Consider the following 14,824-nt stretch of genomic DNA (forward strand, 5'->3'; position numbering starts at 1 on the left):
GTACCCCTGCTCCTCTATGTATTCTATAACATTAATATTCATAATTATTCCTACAACTTTTCATTTGCTCTCTCGATCTTGAATTTTCGTAGGCACAGAAGCGAAACGCTGTTTTAGCTAGTCGCATGTGAAGTATCTACGTTGGGTAGAAAAGCGGAATTGTTTTTCGAAAAGTATTGTCATGGAAAAAAATTCAGAGTAACTGTAATACATCACGAACACGTTAATTTTGATCAAGATGAAATGGATGCTCCGTATATGAGACAGTATTTAACGCAGTGTCCTGATTTAAAGACCTAAAAAGGTGATTGTCGGTGATTTTTTTTTTTTGATAGGGAGGGATAGAACGAAGCTTCTTAAAACTTCGAATGTATTTTAACACACATTCGCAAGGTATGAGCAAAAATTTTTATTATCCAACTGTCGCAGTACGGCAGCGTTATTCGCTGACCCGTTAACTGAAGAATATATCTCTAGTCAACGACTGACCATCGGAGGGCCTAGCCGTTTATGAGTCTGGAATCGGCAGGAAAGATAAGGTACGTATTTCTTGTCTGAAATGTACAAACTAAAATCATTATACATCATACATGATACATAATATTAAAGTTCGCTACCAAAGTTTGGATGTTCGGATCTTCGGATGTTCAGAAAGTGACGTCAGCCAAAATTTTTTTCTTCCGACGTCATCGATCTATATAGACGAAAATCAGGTAGCCGAATTCCTCAGTCTGGAAACAATTGCGCAGTAGAGCGGACGTGTGAGAATTGCGCTCCGCAGATTTTGAGTACCCGGTTCTCTACCTCTGTAGTTTCTGCACTCCAGGTCCGCTACCTAGTGAAACTCGACTTCCGGGACAAGTGCTCCGTAGTTTCTGCGCTCCAGGTTCGCTACCTGGCGAAACTCGCCGTCTGGGACAAGCGCCCCGTAGTTTCTGCGCTCCAAGTCCGCTACCTGGTGAAACTCGACTTCCGGGACAAGCGCTCCGTAGTTTCTGCGCTTCAGGTCCGCTACCTAGTGAAACTCGACTTCCGGGACAAGTGCTCCGTAGTTTCTGCGCTCCAGGTTCGCTACCTGGCGAAACTCGCCGTCTGGGACAAGCGCTTCGTAGTTTTTGCGCTCCAAGTCCGCTACCTGGTGAAACTCGACTTCCGGGACAAGTGCTCCGTAGTTTCTGTGCTCCAGGTCCGCTACCTAGTGAAACTCGACGTCCGGGACAAGCGCTCCGTAGTTTCTGCGCTTCAGGCCCGCTACCTAGTGAAACTCAACTGCCAAAATAAGCGCTCCATAGTTCTGGCTGTCCAGGTCCTTGACCTGATGACTTTTGACTTTCCGGACTAATTTTCAAGCTTACAAGTTTGATTATTGAACACGTCATGTTTTGTACTATCAAAACAATATGCATGCTATATATAAAATTTGGAATCGGAAAAAAAACCGAACGACCAGGATCAACAAATTGCAATTGGTGAGTGGTTGGCATAGTATACATAGGAATACATGACAATAACGTTGTTCAATTACAGCTAAAACTGCTGTGTTTCGTGTTTCAAATCTGTTAGCACTTAACTGATTGTTGTGTGGTATTTTTTGACGAAATTTATTGTCAAAAAATTATACTTACATGTATGTGTAAACGTGATTTGTAGTATCATATAGAAAGAATTTAATCTTACAGGCAGATACGGTTTGCGTCACATGCACAAAGACAGTGTTCACTCTGTATACTGCGAAGCAAATACCTTTTTTCGGGTTTACTCAAATATTTAGCTATATAATTATTGATTGCTTTCAGTTTTCAACCATTTCTATGCGATAATAGTACAAAATAAATCATTATAACCAACCATTTTCATGTAAAACAATAACAAAAAGGCTATGTTGCTATTTGTGCACGGTGAGTATAACATCTTGATTCTATATCGTCTTACAGACGGCTGGGTCCGTTCTAAATAGCTTGATATAATAGTGTACTGAGATTCACTCGTAAACAAGCCACATACATATGTTTCAAATTGTGCTTCTTGCGACGAAATCTGCAACTTCGGTGAGTAGAACATTTTTATAATATTTAATGGCAATTGTAATTATATTTTATTTAAAATTTTTTGAACTTCTTATGTTTACAATAACATATTTCAATTCATTTTTCGCGCAAGCCAAAATTCAGTAACTATCAATGCGCTAATAAAGTTTCTATATTTTTGAAAATTTTCTCATAATATTCTTAGTGAAATGTATCAATAAAAAATTATATTTATTCGTAGAAAATATCCTTGATGTGTTCTATTACTGAAAATATTTATTAGTGGTCGAGGTGGTTAGCAGTGGTCGTTGGAGGTGGTTGGCGGTGGTTAGGGGTGGTTGCGGGTGATCGAGGTGAACGAGGAGGACGACGAGGAAGACGAGGAGAACAATTGCGCGCGCGAACACGAGCGCTCGTCCCGAAAGTCGAGTTTCACCAGGTAGCGACCCGGAGTGCAGGAACTACGGAGGTAGAGAACCCGGTATTCGAAATCTGCAGAGCGCGATTCTCACACGTCCGCTCTACTGCGCGGTTGTTTCCAGACTGAGGAATTCGGCTAGCTGATTTTCGTCTATATTGATCGATGTCGTCAGGAGAAAAAAAATTTTGGGTGACGTCACTTTCTGAACATCCGAAGATCCGAACATCTAAACTTTAGTTTTGAACTTTAATATTATGTATTATGTATGATGTATGATGTATGATGATATGATATGATGTATAACGATTTTAGTTTGTACATTTCACACAAGAAATACGAACCTTATCTTTCCTGCCAATTCCAGTCTAAAGCGGCTAGGCCCTTCGACGGTCAGCCGTTGACTAACAGTAGATTGTGCACCAAGGGAGTAAAATGACTTACTCCCGAGGTGCACATGATACTTTATATACCCTCTGCCATGTTTTCCGAGCTTCTACCGTCGTATACCATTCAACCCAAACTGAACCCAACCACGCGTCCGAAGGACCAAAAAAAAAGCAACTTCCACTTTTAAGTCCTAAGAATCCGAGGAGAGAGTAAAAGTCGTTTTTATTTCCTAGGACTTAAAAGTACTACTTCACTCCCTGTTCGGAGGCATCTAAAAGCGAGGAAAACATGCCAGTGGTATATAAAGATACATTCTTCAGTTAACGGGTCAGCTAATAACGCTGTCGTACTGCGACAGTTGGATAATAAAAATTCTTGCTCGTACCTTTCGAATGTGTGTTAAAATACATTCGAAGTTTTGAGAAGCTTCGTTCTATCCCTCCCTATCAAAAAAAAAAAAAAAAATCGTCGACAATCACCTTTTTAGGTCTTTAAATCAGGACACTGCGTTAAATACTGTCTCATGTATGGAACATCCATTTCATCTTGATCAAAATTAACGCATCCGTGATGTATTACAATTACTCTGAATTTTTTCCATAACAACACTTTTCGAAAAACAATTCCGCTTCTCTACCCAACGTAGATACATCACATGCGACTAGCTGAAACAGCGTTTCGCTTCTGTGCCTACGAAAATTCAAGATCGAGAGAGCAAATGAAAAGTTGTAGGAATAATTATGAATATTAGTGTTATGGAATACATCGAGCGCGTGTCGAATAGAATTCCATTTCGAAATGAATAATTGTTGTATTTTCATATTATAGCTGATTATCGTAGATAATCTAGTTTGTCTCCTGGCAAATTATAAAATTTATAGTATACATCACGTATTAATCGTAAATAGATCAACTTTTTGGTTTCTGCATCATTATTACATCTGATCTAAACATGTATACATTCTTCTCTCGGGTACCTATACTTCAATTCAATCACTGTTTTGCTAAGAATTTTGGAAGAAATTTATTGTCATTATTAATTTCTTGTATGGCCGACAAGTCGGTAAGTACACCCAGGCTAAGTAATGACTTGGGTTTACCATTGCGAAGACTGTGTTACTCGAAAGGTGAATGCAGCCAGCATCATGTCGAAATCGGTAACTCTCTGATGTTCTGCAATAAGTTCTCAACTCTACCGTTGGAACATCTCAGGGAGCGCAAGCGCGCGACGTTTTTCGGTTGTCACACCAAAGCCCATTAAGGCAACTGTCTTTATATTCTTCAGTCAACTATTCCGTGCTTGCAGCCAATGACCAGTGCCAATGACACTCTGGTACAAAAGGAACACTAGCGACACTAGTGGTACAAAAGATAAACCTAACGTGAACGTGACAAGTTTTGTCAATTTACCTATTTGAGTTCATACTTCTTGTGTAATCTCCATGCCCATGCTCCATGCTTTGGCTTACGATCCTTACGATACTAGGCTAAATATGGCCACCATGATCTGTCGTCTGCAATGTATCAGCGGGTTTTTGTCCTTCGCGACATGTCAAAAATCGGCTGTCATCGATTGATTCGGGCGGTTCGATTGTGACGTATGAAAATTACGTACGATGCGAAGTGATCATTGAATGACAATAAGTGCGATATTGATGTAATTTAGAGTGAATGACTAACGATGATCTAGATTGGAATTAATGCCAATAAGTAAATAAAATTCTTGTAGTCGTCGCGACAGTGAGTCATTTGACAGTGTGATCAAGTCACACCCCGGACAATGGGAGTGATCTATTTGAAACGTAATTAGCAAGAAGTAGAAATCAAAGTTATATCGTTTACAACTCAACCGTGTGAAAAACTTAATTTCATGAACCTCAATGTAATATTCCTCGGAAATTGTTTATACTCGGAGAATAAATATATATCAGTCGAATTATACAAAGGTTACGTATCCATGACCGGGGTTCTTTAATACTCAAACAACGAATACGGGATTAAATTTTAACATAAGATAAGCTAACTTTTGAACTAAGCGAATGTTTCGATCGAGTGAAGAACTGTATCGAGTAGAAGAAACAATCTGAGCTCTGACGAATCGCTTCTGCGGTGACATGCAATTCGAGATTATACATGAACAGTGATTATGGATTGAAGTAGCCTTTCTTTTTGGGTAACTGTAACGAGAATTGCGTTATAATTCTGCCAAAACTGTTATTAATACTATAACTAGCTTGATAAGCGAATGCGTAAAGGAAAGAATAAATACGGTAGACAAAAGGCATTTAAGATGTCTGCAAGTAATAATGTAGCTGGCGGGGCGCCACGTGTGTCGAACTTTCCAAATCGCAATTCCCAGAGGTCGACGTTGTTGAAAGTAGTTATTTTGGGTGACGGGGGTGTCGGGAAGTCGTGTCTGATGAATAGGTTTGTTTCAAATCACTTTGACGAGCACAGCTTTCACACAATCGGTGTTGAATTCCTAAACAAAGACATTGAAATCAACGGTGAGGCGTACACGCTCCAGATTTGGGACACTGCGGGTCAAGAGCGGTTCAAAACACTCAGAACGCCGTTCTACCGAGGCTCTGACATCTGCCTGCTAACCTACGCTGTCGACGACAGAACCAGCTTCCAGAACTTGGCCCTCTGGCGAACAGAGTTCCTTTACTATGCGGATGTTCAAGAAGGATCGACGTTCCCCTTCATCGTGATTGGAAACAAGGTTCGTCCGCTTCAATAGCCAGCTTTATAGACCAAAGCTCAGGCTGTGACTCGATCGGCCATTTTTTTGCAGGTCGACGTTCCTGAGTCGGAAAAACAGATTTCTACGGAGGAGGCAAAAGCCTGGTGTCTTGAGAACGGGAATTCTCCACTTGTCGAAACATCGGCCAAGGACGCGACGAACGTAGAAGCCGCCTTTGGTGCTGCGGTTGCTGCCTGGGCTAGACTGGAGGCGAGGCTAGAGCGTCCGATCGTCGAAGATACGGTCGATCTGTCCAAACAGCAATCTCCGCATCGCACCAGCTGCTGTATGCCAGCCTCAACAGCAGAGTAGGTCATCAATAACGAGTTTAAAATGTGATTAAAAAATGGACGCGTATATCCTGTTACTTCCACACCTTGAATTGTTGTGTTATATTCGATGCATCGGTTGATTATTACAGCGTATATTCAGTTGGGTTCTTTTTGTTTGAACGATCGTTTTAACCAAAACTATAACACAAAGTCAAATGACGCTTGTGTAGTTTTTATTCACTGTTTTCGATGTTGAACGCAACTGTCCAAATGGGCCAGCTGTTTAAACAAGACACATCACACTCTTAACTGATATTGGACCTTATAATAGATTGCGAATAGATTATTCACGAATTTGACTGATACTTTTCTGAAACTAACATTAAGAATGAATCGTCTGAATTATCTCTATCAAATTTTAGAAAGTCAAACCATTCAAAAAATCTTTAGCAATGTCAATTTGCACTAATATTAGAAAGCACGAGTAAAACAAGATCCCTATTATGGAATAAAAATGCGTCTAAGCTGATTTGAATAACGCAAGCTGATATTAACAATTTGACAGAAGGTAATTCTAATTCACATGGTAAAAATGATTAAACGTTGTTTTATTTTATTTTATTTTAATATTTTCGGGCTTATTTTATTCACCACAGTTTTTGAGAGATCACTTGAAAAAGATTCTACTAATAATTATTACCAGAGTGGATAAAAGTTGATTTTTGTAAGTACGATAGGACAGATGTTGAATGCAGAATAAAATTTGCACATTTTGATTATAACTTAAAATTTCTTGTATGTTTTTCTGACAATTTATGGGGATCTTGTTGGAATAAGTTTTTTTTTTTTTTTTTCATCTCTGAAAAACCCAGTTACGTTAGTAACAAAATGTGGCACAAAAATATCATATTCTGCAGAGATGAAATACAACTAAAATTTAAACTAACAAAAACTAAACAAATAAAATGAGCCCAAAACATTAAAATCAGATCATGAATACCGGAGTTTAATCGTTTGAACATTCGAATCGCACAGCTTTTTCTCAAATTGCTGATTTCTCAAGTTTTTATTTGAATTTGATTAGATTCAATTCTGTTAGATAGGAGGGATATTGTATTAATTGTCTTTACAATCATTGTCGCAAATAACATTCCTGTGTGCATATCAAAGTCTCGACCTCCAAAACTGCCAAATTGCCAAACCTTAGTGTTCCAAAAATGGGTCGTATCGACCGCATGTCGTCCCTAACTAGTATTTTATGAAGTAAAACAAACGCGAGGGAGTCTCTTATGGTTACAATAAAGTAAAGTAGGTCAACTTGCCTATCTAAAGGTGGTTACCGGCGATTCGCTGCAACAAGTCTTAACATCGTGCTAAATTGCCAACACACCTTACAGCAATTTTCAAAATTAATAATCAAATCTAATTTTCTCAGATTCTGAATGGAAATGAAAAACATTCACATAAAGCGCTTCTGCATCAATCAACCTCCTTTAAAATATTGAAAGATTTATGCTTACTGATTAGCACTTTTTCTCTACAGTCTCGACTCAGTATTAGGTAAAATTTGTATTCCATCCTGGACGTAATGGTGCACATTTATTACAATCATCGTGTAATCAACGAGCAATGGACCGCTTATGATACGCTGTAAGTGCAGTTGGCGCACCTTCAACAAGTATTGATACACGAGCTAGCAGAGATTTGTCAAATATTACAAACAGCATGTAACATTTTTTTGTTGCAATACACTCATGTTAATAATATCCTAATAGCGGCAATCATTTACATTGCAGCGAATAGCTGGTGAGCTAGTGAGCTAATCTATCATACTTTATTGTAACTAAAGTAGGCTCGTTCGCGATTGCTTTGCTTAGGAAAATAACGAGTTGTGACATTTGTAGTTCTGGATAACGAGCAGTGTTGACATTTATGATTGGAGGCAACGTGCAATTGAGACGTCTGGAGTTAGAGACTCTGCTGTACATTAGGGTGGTCCTTAAAAGAATCATTTTCGAATTTCGACTACCTCACCCTCCGAAATCAGCTCTAAATAATTCAACAATAATTCTCTAATTTTTTCACATTTTTATTGCAACTCTAATCCTTGCCGCCAGCGGGTTGATTTTCCCATTCAACCCTTTTCAATGGACCAGTAAAGCTAGCAAACTCATATTGATGAAATTTGACATCGGAGAGTTCCTTGGATGGTTGATTACAAATCTGGACTCAAAATTACGAAATTCAAAATGGTGGATCCAATATGGTAGACAAACATCCCAAAAGTCACTTGGTATTGCCATATTGGATCCACTATGTTGAACTTCAAAATTTTGAGTCTGAATTCATAATCAGCGATCCAAGGAACTCCTCTATCATATTTATTCGACATCCATTTGGTAGATTTGCTATTTCCTTGAATAGGGTTAAATGGGGAAATCAACCCTCTGGCGGCACAGGTTACAGTCGAGATAAAGATCTGAAAAAATTAGGGAATTATTTGGCGCCAATTTGGAGGGTGAAATAGTGGACATTAAAAAATTACCTTTTTAAGGACCACCCAACTTTATACCAACATTTTTGGTAATATTTGGAACAAGTTTCCTCCTTTCCTAACTTTTCATTCAGACAGTCTAGCCCATTGATTTTCAACACAATTTAAAGTTTTACAACTAACCAATAAAAAGAATCAGTTGCCTGTTCGCACCTTTTCCCATAAATATACTTAACTATACAGTAGCACCAATGATTGATTAATTGGAAGTTGGTTTAAAAACCGAATAATAGGATAACCCATCCAAATTTTGATCTAAAATTATGAAGAATGCATGCTTCTTCATAAAAAAATACAAAAAGATAAAGTAAAATAAATCATGTTCGCAAGACTTCACTAGGCATGCTTTGTTTCTTATAGGTCTAACAAAGTAATTTGAAGAGAAAACGTAACACGTTCGTGGAAAATTTTTGCTACGTACAACACTGTATGTATCACACCTTTAAAGAAAAATAAATACATCAAATATTAACGCTGTATTTAGCTAAACACACACAGAGCCAAAAGTAGTACTAATTTTTGAGTTTGTAGAAAATTAAAAAAACGACACTGTTTTTTATTTTTACTCTATTTATATTTACTTAAGATATAGTGCAATCATATTAAATGAAGATGATTATACCCTTGCTACTCGATTGTGATTAGAAGCAGCTCATGACACTGCGCAGTATTTCAAGTCTTTTACCTAAATATCCCACCGGCTTGTGATGATATTTAACAATAATCATAAATACGTAAAATAAGACTTAGTTATGAATTGTAGAATATACCAATAGCTTTGAAGCACATTTTTGCCTTATTATCGCAATGTAATAAATAATCGTACCTGAGGAATGAAATGGGGCCGCGGTTATCATGTACTAACACAAACTCTTAGATAGGTTGAGATTACTACACCTTGTGATACACGGCTACTTTATGAGCATTATTTATCTAAAAATTTTATTATTAAAAAAATGTATATTTGTAACATTCTCAAATTAGAAAAACACAGATCAAAGACTCAGTTCAGATTTAGTACCGGTGATATTTATTTTATTAGACATGCCTCGTAAAAATAAAATGATAATCATGCTGAAATATTTTCAACATTTGACAATAATTATTTGAATGGTCATTAATTCCCGAATTTTCTCACTCATCGCAATCCTAGTTTTCTCTTCACTTTTCAAGACTGTTAGATTTAGAATCTTTTATTTATTATTTTTAAACTTGAACTCTACAAGTCCCATGCGCAAACCCCATTATCCTCAGCCTGTACATTGCCTTGAATTTAATAGCTTTTGTACAATTTCAGAATTAAAGTATAATTCGAATGAGTATGCTTTTATATAACGAGCATGTTTTGCGTGTTTTCCGTACACAAAGTACCCGTTTCTATGACGGTTGAGTGAGTGCGAATGCGCATGCACGGGATACTGAAAAGACCACTTTAGTCCTAGCAGTTGAAAGTGATCTTTTCTGTACTGCGCGCATGCGCTGTCGCGAACGAATCTGACCTGACGCAACCCTAACCTCAATTTCGTGCGTCGTGAAAAAGGCACAACATATTTTTGTTATATAAAGAATCGTGTGCAACAAGAAGGCAACGGTCTTTTAACCTCGCGTATTTGCAATATTCCTCTTCGGCTCACCTACGACTCATATTGCGAATTTACACTCGGGCCGAAAAGACCGAGTTTGGTTCCTTGTCATACAATATGCTATTTATCAAACCAACTGTATTCGGCTGACCGTTGAAATTTCATGTCATGTTCGAACATTTCAATGATTAGTGCTGAAGTCAATATTTAATAATTCGAAAGAGAGAAAAATGAAATGAGAATATTCGGTTATCAGTTATTGACTCGACCTCACAGAACTGGTTCATGCTGATTTTTGTGTCAGATGTGTATGCGGTGCTTTTGTATAGCTGTATGTCGGAAACAAATTTACTATAATGAATAACTATATTAATATAATAATAATATAATGATAATAATATAATAAGCATCTAAATCTAATCATATCAAAGCAAAGGAAGAAAGAAAACAACGTAAAAGCTCAATACTGCTCTTATATATATGTATACAACCGTATCATAATATGTTTATTTTTACAGCGCAGTTTCAAATGTGTAATTGCTTTCTAATTTAGAGCATTGTATTTTTGAGCGCAAACCAAAGGTCTAACGTAATACACTCTTGTGTTATTCTCGTCCACTCTTATTTTTATTTCCTATACATTTTTCAATTGTCCATCAATAAAAGTTTTATCAAATTTGAAATAACATATGATAAGTTTATTTGTTACAGTAGATATATTAAACCCTCAATTCTTCAACATACAACTTTCAAGTTTTTAACATTTTCAGAATCAAAATTGATCTATAACTTCTCATCTATACCTTTATTATTCTAACTTTGTTCAGTGATGAAACTCCTAAGGTTTGTCAACGTTCGTGATCAATGATGGCGATTTTTTACTTGATTCAAAATATACTTTCGTGTTTATAATATGAAAAAATTGTATTGAAAGTCAAATTCTTTTTATTTTACTTATGGCTATAATTAACAAGCAGTTTGTCTGAATTTATCAAAGTAAAAAATTAAAATACGTATTAATATGTTCGAAAATTTTGACATTATGTTAGCTTATTTTGCTGCTTGGGTCAAGCAAAATGTTATCCTCAACTTCACAGTTTCACAAATATTAAAAACGTACATTTTTCACGACTGTCATACTGCAATGTTTTGTAAACTCGCATGTATTTTAAACGAGTACATAGCTTGGTGATTCTGTGTTGCTAACTTCGTCTCAATCAATTCTCTCACCAAGCCTCTGCTGTGTGAGAAGTGCAACGTCGAGTGCAGCTTCAGGTTGTAGCAACTCATTCGCAGAGTATTTGGTAGATTCATCATAAGCGTAAATTACTGATGTATCAGTGAGTAAAATGTTGGATCGAGCCAAAGCCAAAATGCAATTTCGCAATCGCGCGCACATTTCTCGATCCTGCTGCGGTATACGGGACAAATCTTGAGCAAATCCACCTTCTGTCCGATCGGTGTTGTGAATGCTAGCACCTATCCACACATAACCATTATTCCCCAGTATCAAATTCGCGCCAATTAACAAATTGTGGAAATGAACCTTCTTTCGTTTAATCAGCGAAGGTGGCACTTTCAACAAAATCCCCTGCGAAAGTTTTCCATACTTCAAAACCCTTGTGTGCAATGACAGCGAACCATCAGCGAAGACATTTTGCACCTCTGCACATATCAAATCACCCTCCTGCAAGTAACGTCGCATCGTTTGTTCATCCTCTGCTGATCTCCGCCTCTGAAAGGTATTTTTGAATAATGACAGACATTCTACATAGGAATGAATGTGCCGTACTCCTTAAGTGAGAAGTTGGAAATAGAGAAAAGAACCGTTAAAAAAATTTCCAGCAGTGTTGTTTGCGTCAATGATAGTGAACACAAATGTCCGAATCTAAAGATTTTGGATTCATTTTGTTCACTGACTAGACCACCCTTGCAAATTGTCTGGTAAACATTCCAGAAATCTTCAAAATCAACAAAATAAGGTCAGAACATTAAATTAGAATCACCAAGCACCAGAGTTCAATCATTCTGAATGTTTTAAATATTAAACTTTTTCTCATATTATTGATATTTCAGCTTGTGTTAATCAAATTTACTTCCAACTATTACTATTAACGAAGCTGAAGTTAGTAACGTTACCGTAATCAAAAAGCAGGGAAAAAATAATTATATTGTTCAATTTAAGAATGATTTTCAACGAGTTGGCTTTTCAAGATATGAATAGGTTTTGTTTATTATGGTTTACTAAATTTTAAACAATCCTGAAGATGCGAAGTAACGATTTTTCCCGACCACGCATCGTTGCAATAACTTTACCAACTTCATCCTTATTACTATTACTCAGTTAGGATGTTGCTTCATCCGTGTTCACCATCATTGGTGCATATAACATAGTAGGTGATTTTTCGAACGGAATTTTCGCTTTTCCAATTATCATTGAGACAGTAAGGCCCATTTAACCTTAAGGTCTTGTAATACTACCTTTACCGACGGAACAAATTCACCCTTTTTTTTTCTATATTAAAAAAACAAAAAAACGGAAAGGGTTCAAATTTCGATGATGTATCGCTCTTTTGTAGCGGCATTCAGGAAAATTACTCATATCGCGAAAATCGTCAATGTCAATAGTTACACATGTCAAGAAACCATACTTTTTTTTCATGATTTTCGGGATATACATAAGAAAAGATGCACCGTCAAAATTTAAACCCTTTTCGTTCGTCTGTGTATTTAATATAGGGATAAAAAGGGTGAGTTTGCTCGGTCAGTAAAGATAGAAGTACTACATGACCTTAAGTGCAGTAAATCACATATAGGTAAACACTCGTTCTTAGAAACATCTCAAGTTCAGAGTAATATTCGAAATATGGTTTGTAACGTTGATGTAACAACATATGTCTGAGAAATCACGTTATTTCACAAAATTGGGATTGTTCGGAAAACAAAAAATTTTAATAAGGCAGTAAGGCAACCTAGTGCTGCACAACAGTGATTACTTTTCAGTATTGTAATAACATTGTTACTAAATTGAACTTCGTTGTAAAAAAAACACTAATCTTGTTTTGCATGGAGATTGTAGAGAAAATTGATGGGGTAATCAAACCTACCAATTCTCCACCAGGAAGATTGACACTGGATAAAAGTAGGGCCGAATCCAATTTTGAGTTAGTATCAACCTTCCAGCGTTTTTGCTGAAGCTCTGTAATTCGGCCGACAATTACATCTCCAATTTCACCTTGGTATCGTGCCTTCAAAGGTTTCACAGATATCAGTTTATTCACTTTTTCTAGCACACCAGCGACGGATGCGCGCAGCGTGTCATTGTCATCCATGTATGTCCCATGACCTCTTTATAACATTACAATACACAGAATTGAATTCAAAGTTAATGAATTTCAAATCATGAGTCCTCTTTGTACATAATTGGTGATATAGCTTGAATTTAAATAGGATTAAGAACTTTCATGCATAACACTCTGCAGACATTCATTCATCCAATCAAGCTCAGTGATTTTGCTTTACCCAGAAAATAAAAAAAAATAAAAGGTATATTAGACCGTTTTGAAACAGATTTGTTTTGATGGCTGTAAACCCCGATTTTCAGAAGAAAACTGATGGCATGATACAAAGGTTAAACTAAATCAATCATTTTATAGTTTTGAATAATTGCCTACGGTTTTGATTTAATTTCTTTTTTATTACGATCATAATATCATTAAGACTCAATTCAATTTATACTGTATAATCACATCTCTATCCATTTTCATTTGATTGTTTTGTACACTTTTAAATTCACTTGAAATGCAGTTTGATACGTCATTGTCAAATCAAGTTCAATCCATTTATTTCTGTTTAATTACTGCAACAGGTTAAATCCATGTTAATCAGTGAATAGCATTAGTGCGTTGATGGTTTTCGTATCGATCTTTATTGTGGAAATTCAAATTGCTATAACTCCAATTCAATCTATGACAAGATTCCGAATTCTGAAATATAATTGCTCATATATTTTGACCTACACTCTACTTGTATTTAATAGATTCCAATGACTATAACTGTAATGATACCTGATACCTGATAACCAGCCTTTATTGGTACAGAAACTACGGTTGGAACGGATTCAACTAGTAATCCAAGCTTTTATAACAATTGCAATTTTATTTTTTGGATTTTCTATTGATCAATTAAAATGGATTTAATCTTCACTCGTTTATTGGGTGATGCGTCACACGGGATCTGGTTGGACTGTGTAAGGAGTATTATTGGAAAAAGCGGGAAAATAGGTATAAGCGGATTTAGCACATTCCTCAATAGGTAATAGCCACTAGGGAGATAGAAGAGCTCATTGGATAAGATGGATTATGATGTACCTCATGAAGTCAGGCTGACTACACACCTCTTCACCGGGTGTATAATATCTGGGCATCCCATGGTCACCGTTAGATAAATTCGTATTTGTGCGATGAACTGCCAGCCGCACGCGGATCATGTCTTCATCATTCATTTTCAGGTTATGTACTGTATCCTCAAGTATTCTTGTAGAAGAAACACACTGTTTAATTATTGCGGATTCTTATGACGGTTAATAAAGTTTTTCAAATCGTATGGACAATTTAAAATTAAAACAACTGATTGTAATACTTTCATACTTTGTACTAGCTCACTATTGGTACTGCAGGATAGGCTGGAGATACGCGCTGAATTGCAAAACAAAATAAGCTGTTGTTGCCAAATTCATAGAGGTATATAACAAGTATATATGCTTATTTATGTTGCCAGCCATCAGGGGCAGCGTAACAAGCAATGCCGGCGCTGCGATAGGTTGTTGGTTTAT

At 36.7% G+C, this 14,824-nt stretch overlaps 2 protein-coding genes across 7 annotated transcripts; one reads left to right on the forward strand and one right to left on the reverse strand.

Annotated features, from left to right (window-relative positions):
• Nucleotides 1-4,310: 4,310 nt before the first annotated feature.
• Nucleotides 4,311-10,676, forward strand: LOC107218788 (ras-related protein Rab-9A). Its single transcript, XM_015656797.2, has 3 exons — nt 4,311-5,560; nt 5,633-5,889; nt 8,768-10,676. Exons 1-3 carry the CDS (start codon nt 5,081-5,083, stop codon nt 8,784-8,786), a joined length of 756 nt encoding a protein of 251 aa, XP_015512283.2. The 5' UTR covers nt 4,311-5,080; the 3' UTR covers nt 8,787-10,676.
• Nucleotides 6,070-14,765, reverse strand: LOC107218792 (exosome complex component RRP4). Of its 6 annotated transcripts, none has more exons than XM_046732725.1 (4): nt 14,640-14,765; nt 14,387-14,525; nt 13,098-13,338; nt 6,070-11,725 (listed from the first exon to the last, which is right to left on the reverse strand). In XM_046732725.1, exons 2-4 carry the CDS (start codon nt 14,419-14,421, stop codon nt 11,204-11,206), a joined length of 798 nt encoding a protein of 265 aa, XP_046588681.1. In that variant the 5' UTR covers nt 14,422-14,525; nt 14,640-14,765; the 3' UTR covers nt 6,070-11,203. The 6 variants fall into 6 exon arrangements, with proteins under 6 accessions (XP_046588681.1, XP_015512291.1, XP_046588680.1 ...); XM_015656805.2 differs by having other exon boundaries at nt 14,361-14,525; XM_046732724.1 differs by having other exon boundaries at nt 14,387-14,542; nt 14,640-14,724.
• Nucleotides 14,766-14,824: the final 59 nt, after the last annotated feature.

This window comes from Neodiprion lecontei, chromosome 2 (genome assembly GCF_021901455.1).
Source record: "Neodiprion lecontei isolate iyNeoLeco1 chromosome 2, iyNeoLeco1.1, whole genome shotgun sequence".
In the NCBI taxonomy this organism is placed as follows: domain Eukaryota; kingdom Metazoa; phylum Arthropoda; class Insecta; order Hymenoptera; family Diprionidae; genus Neodiprion; species Neodiprion lecontei.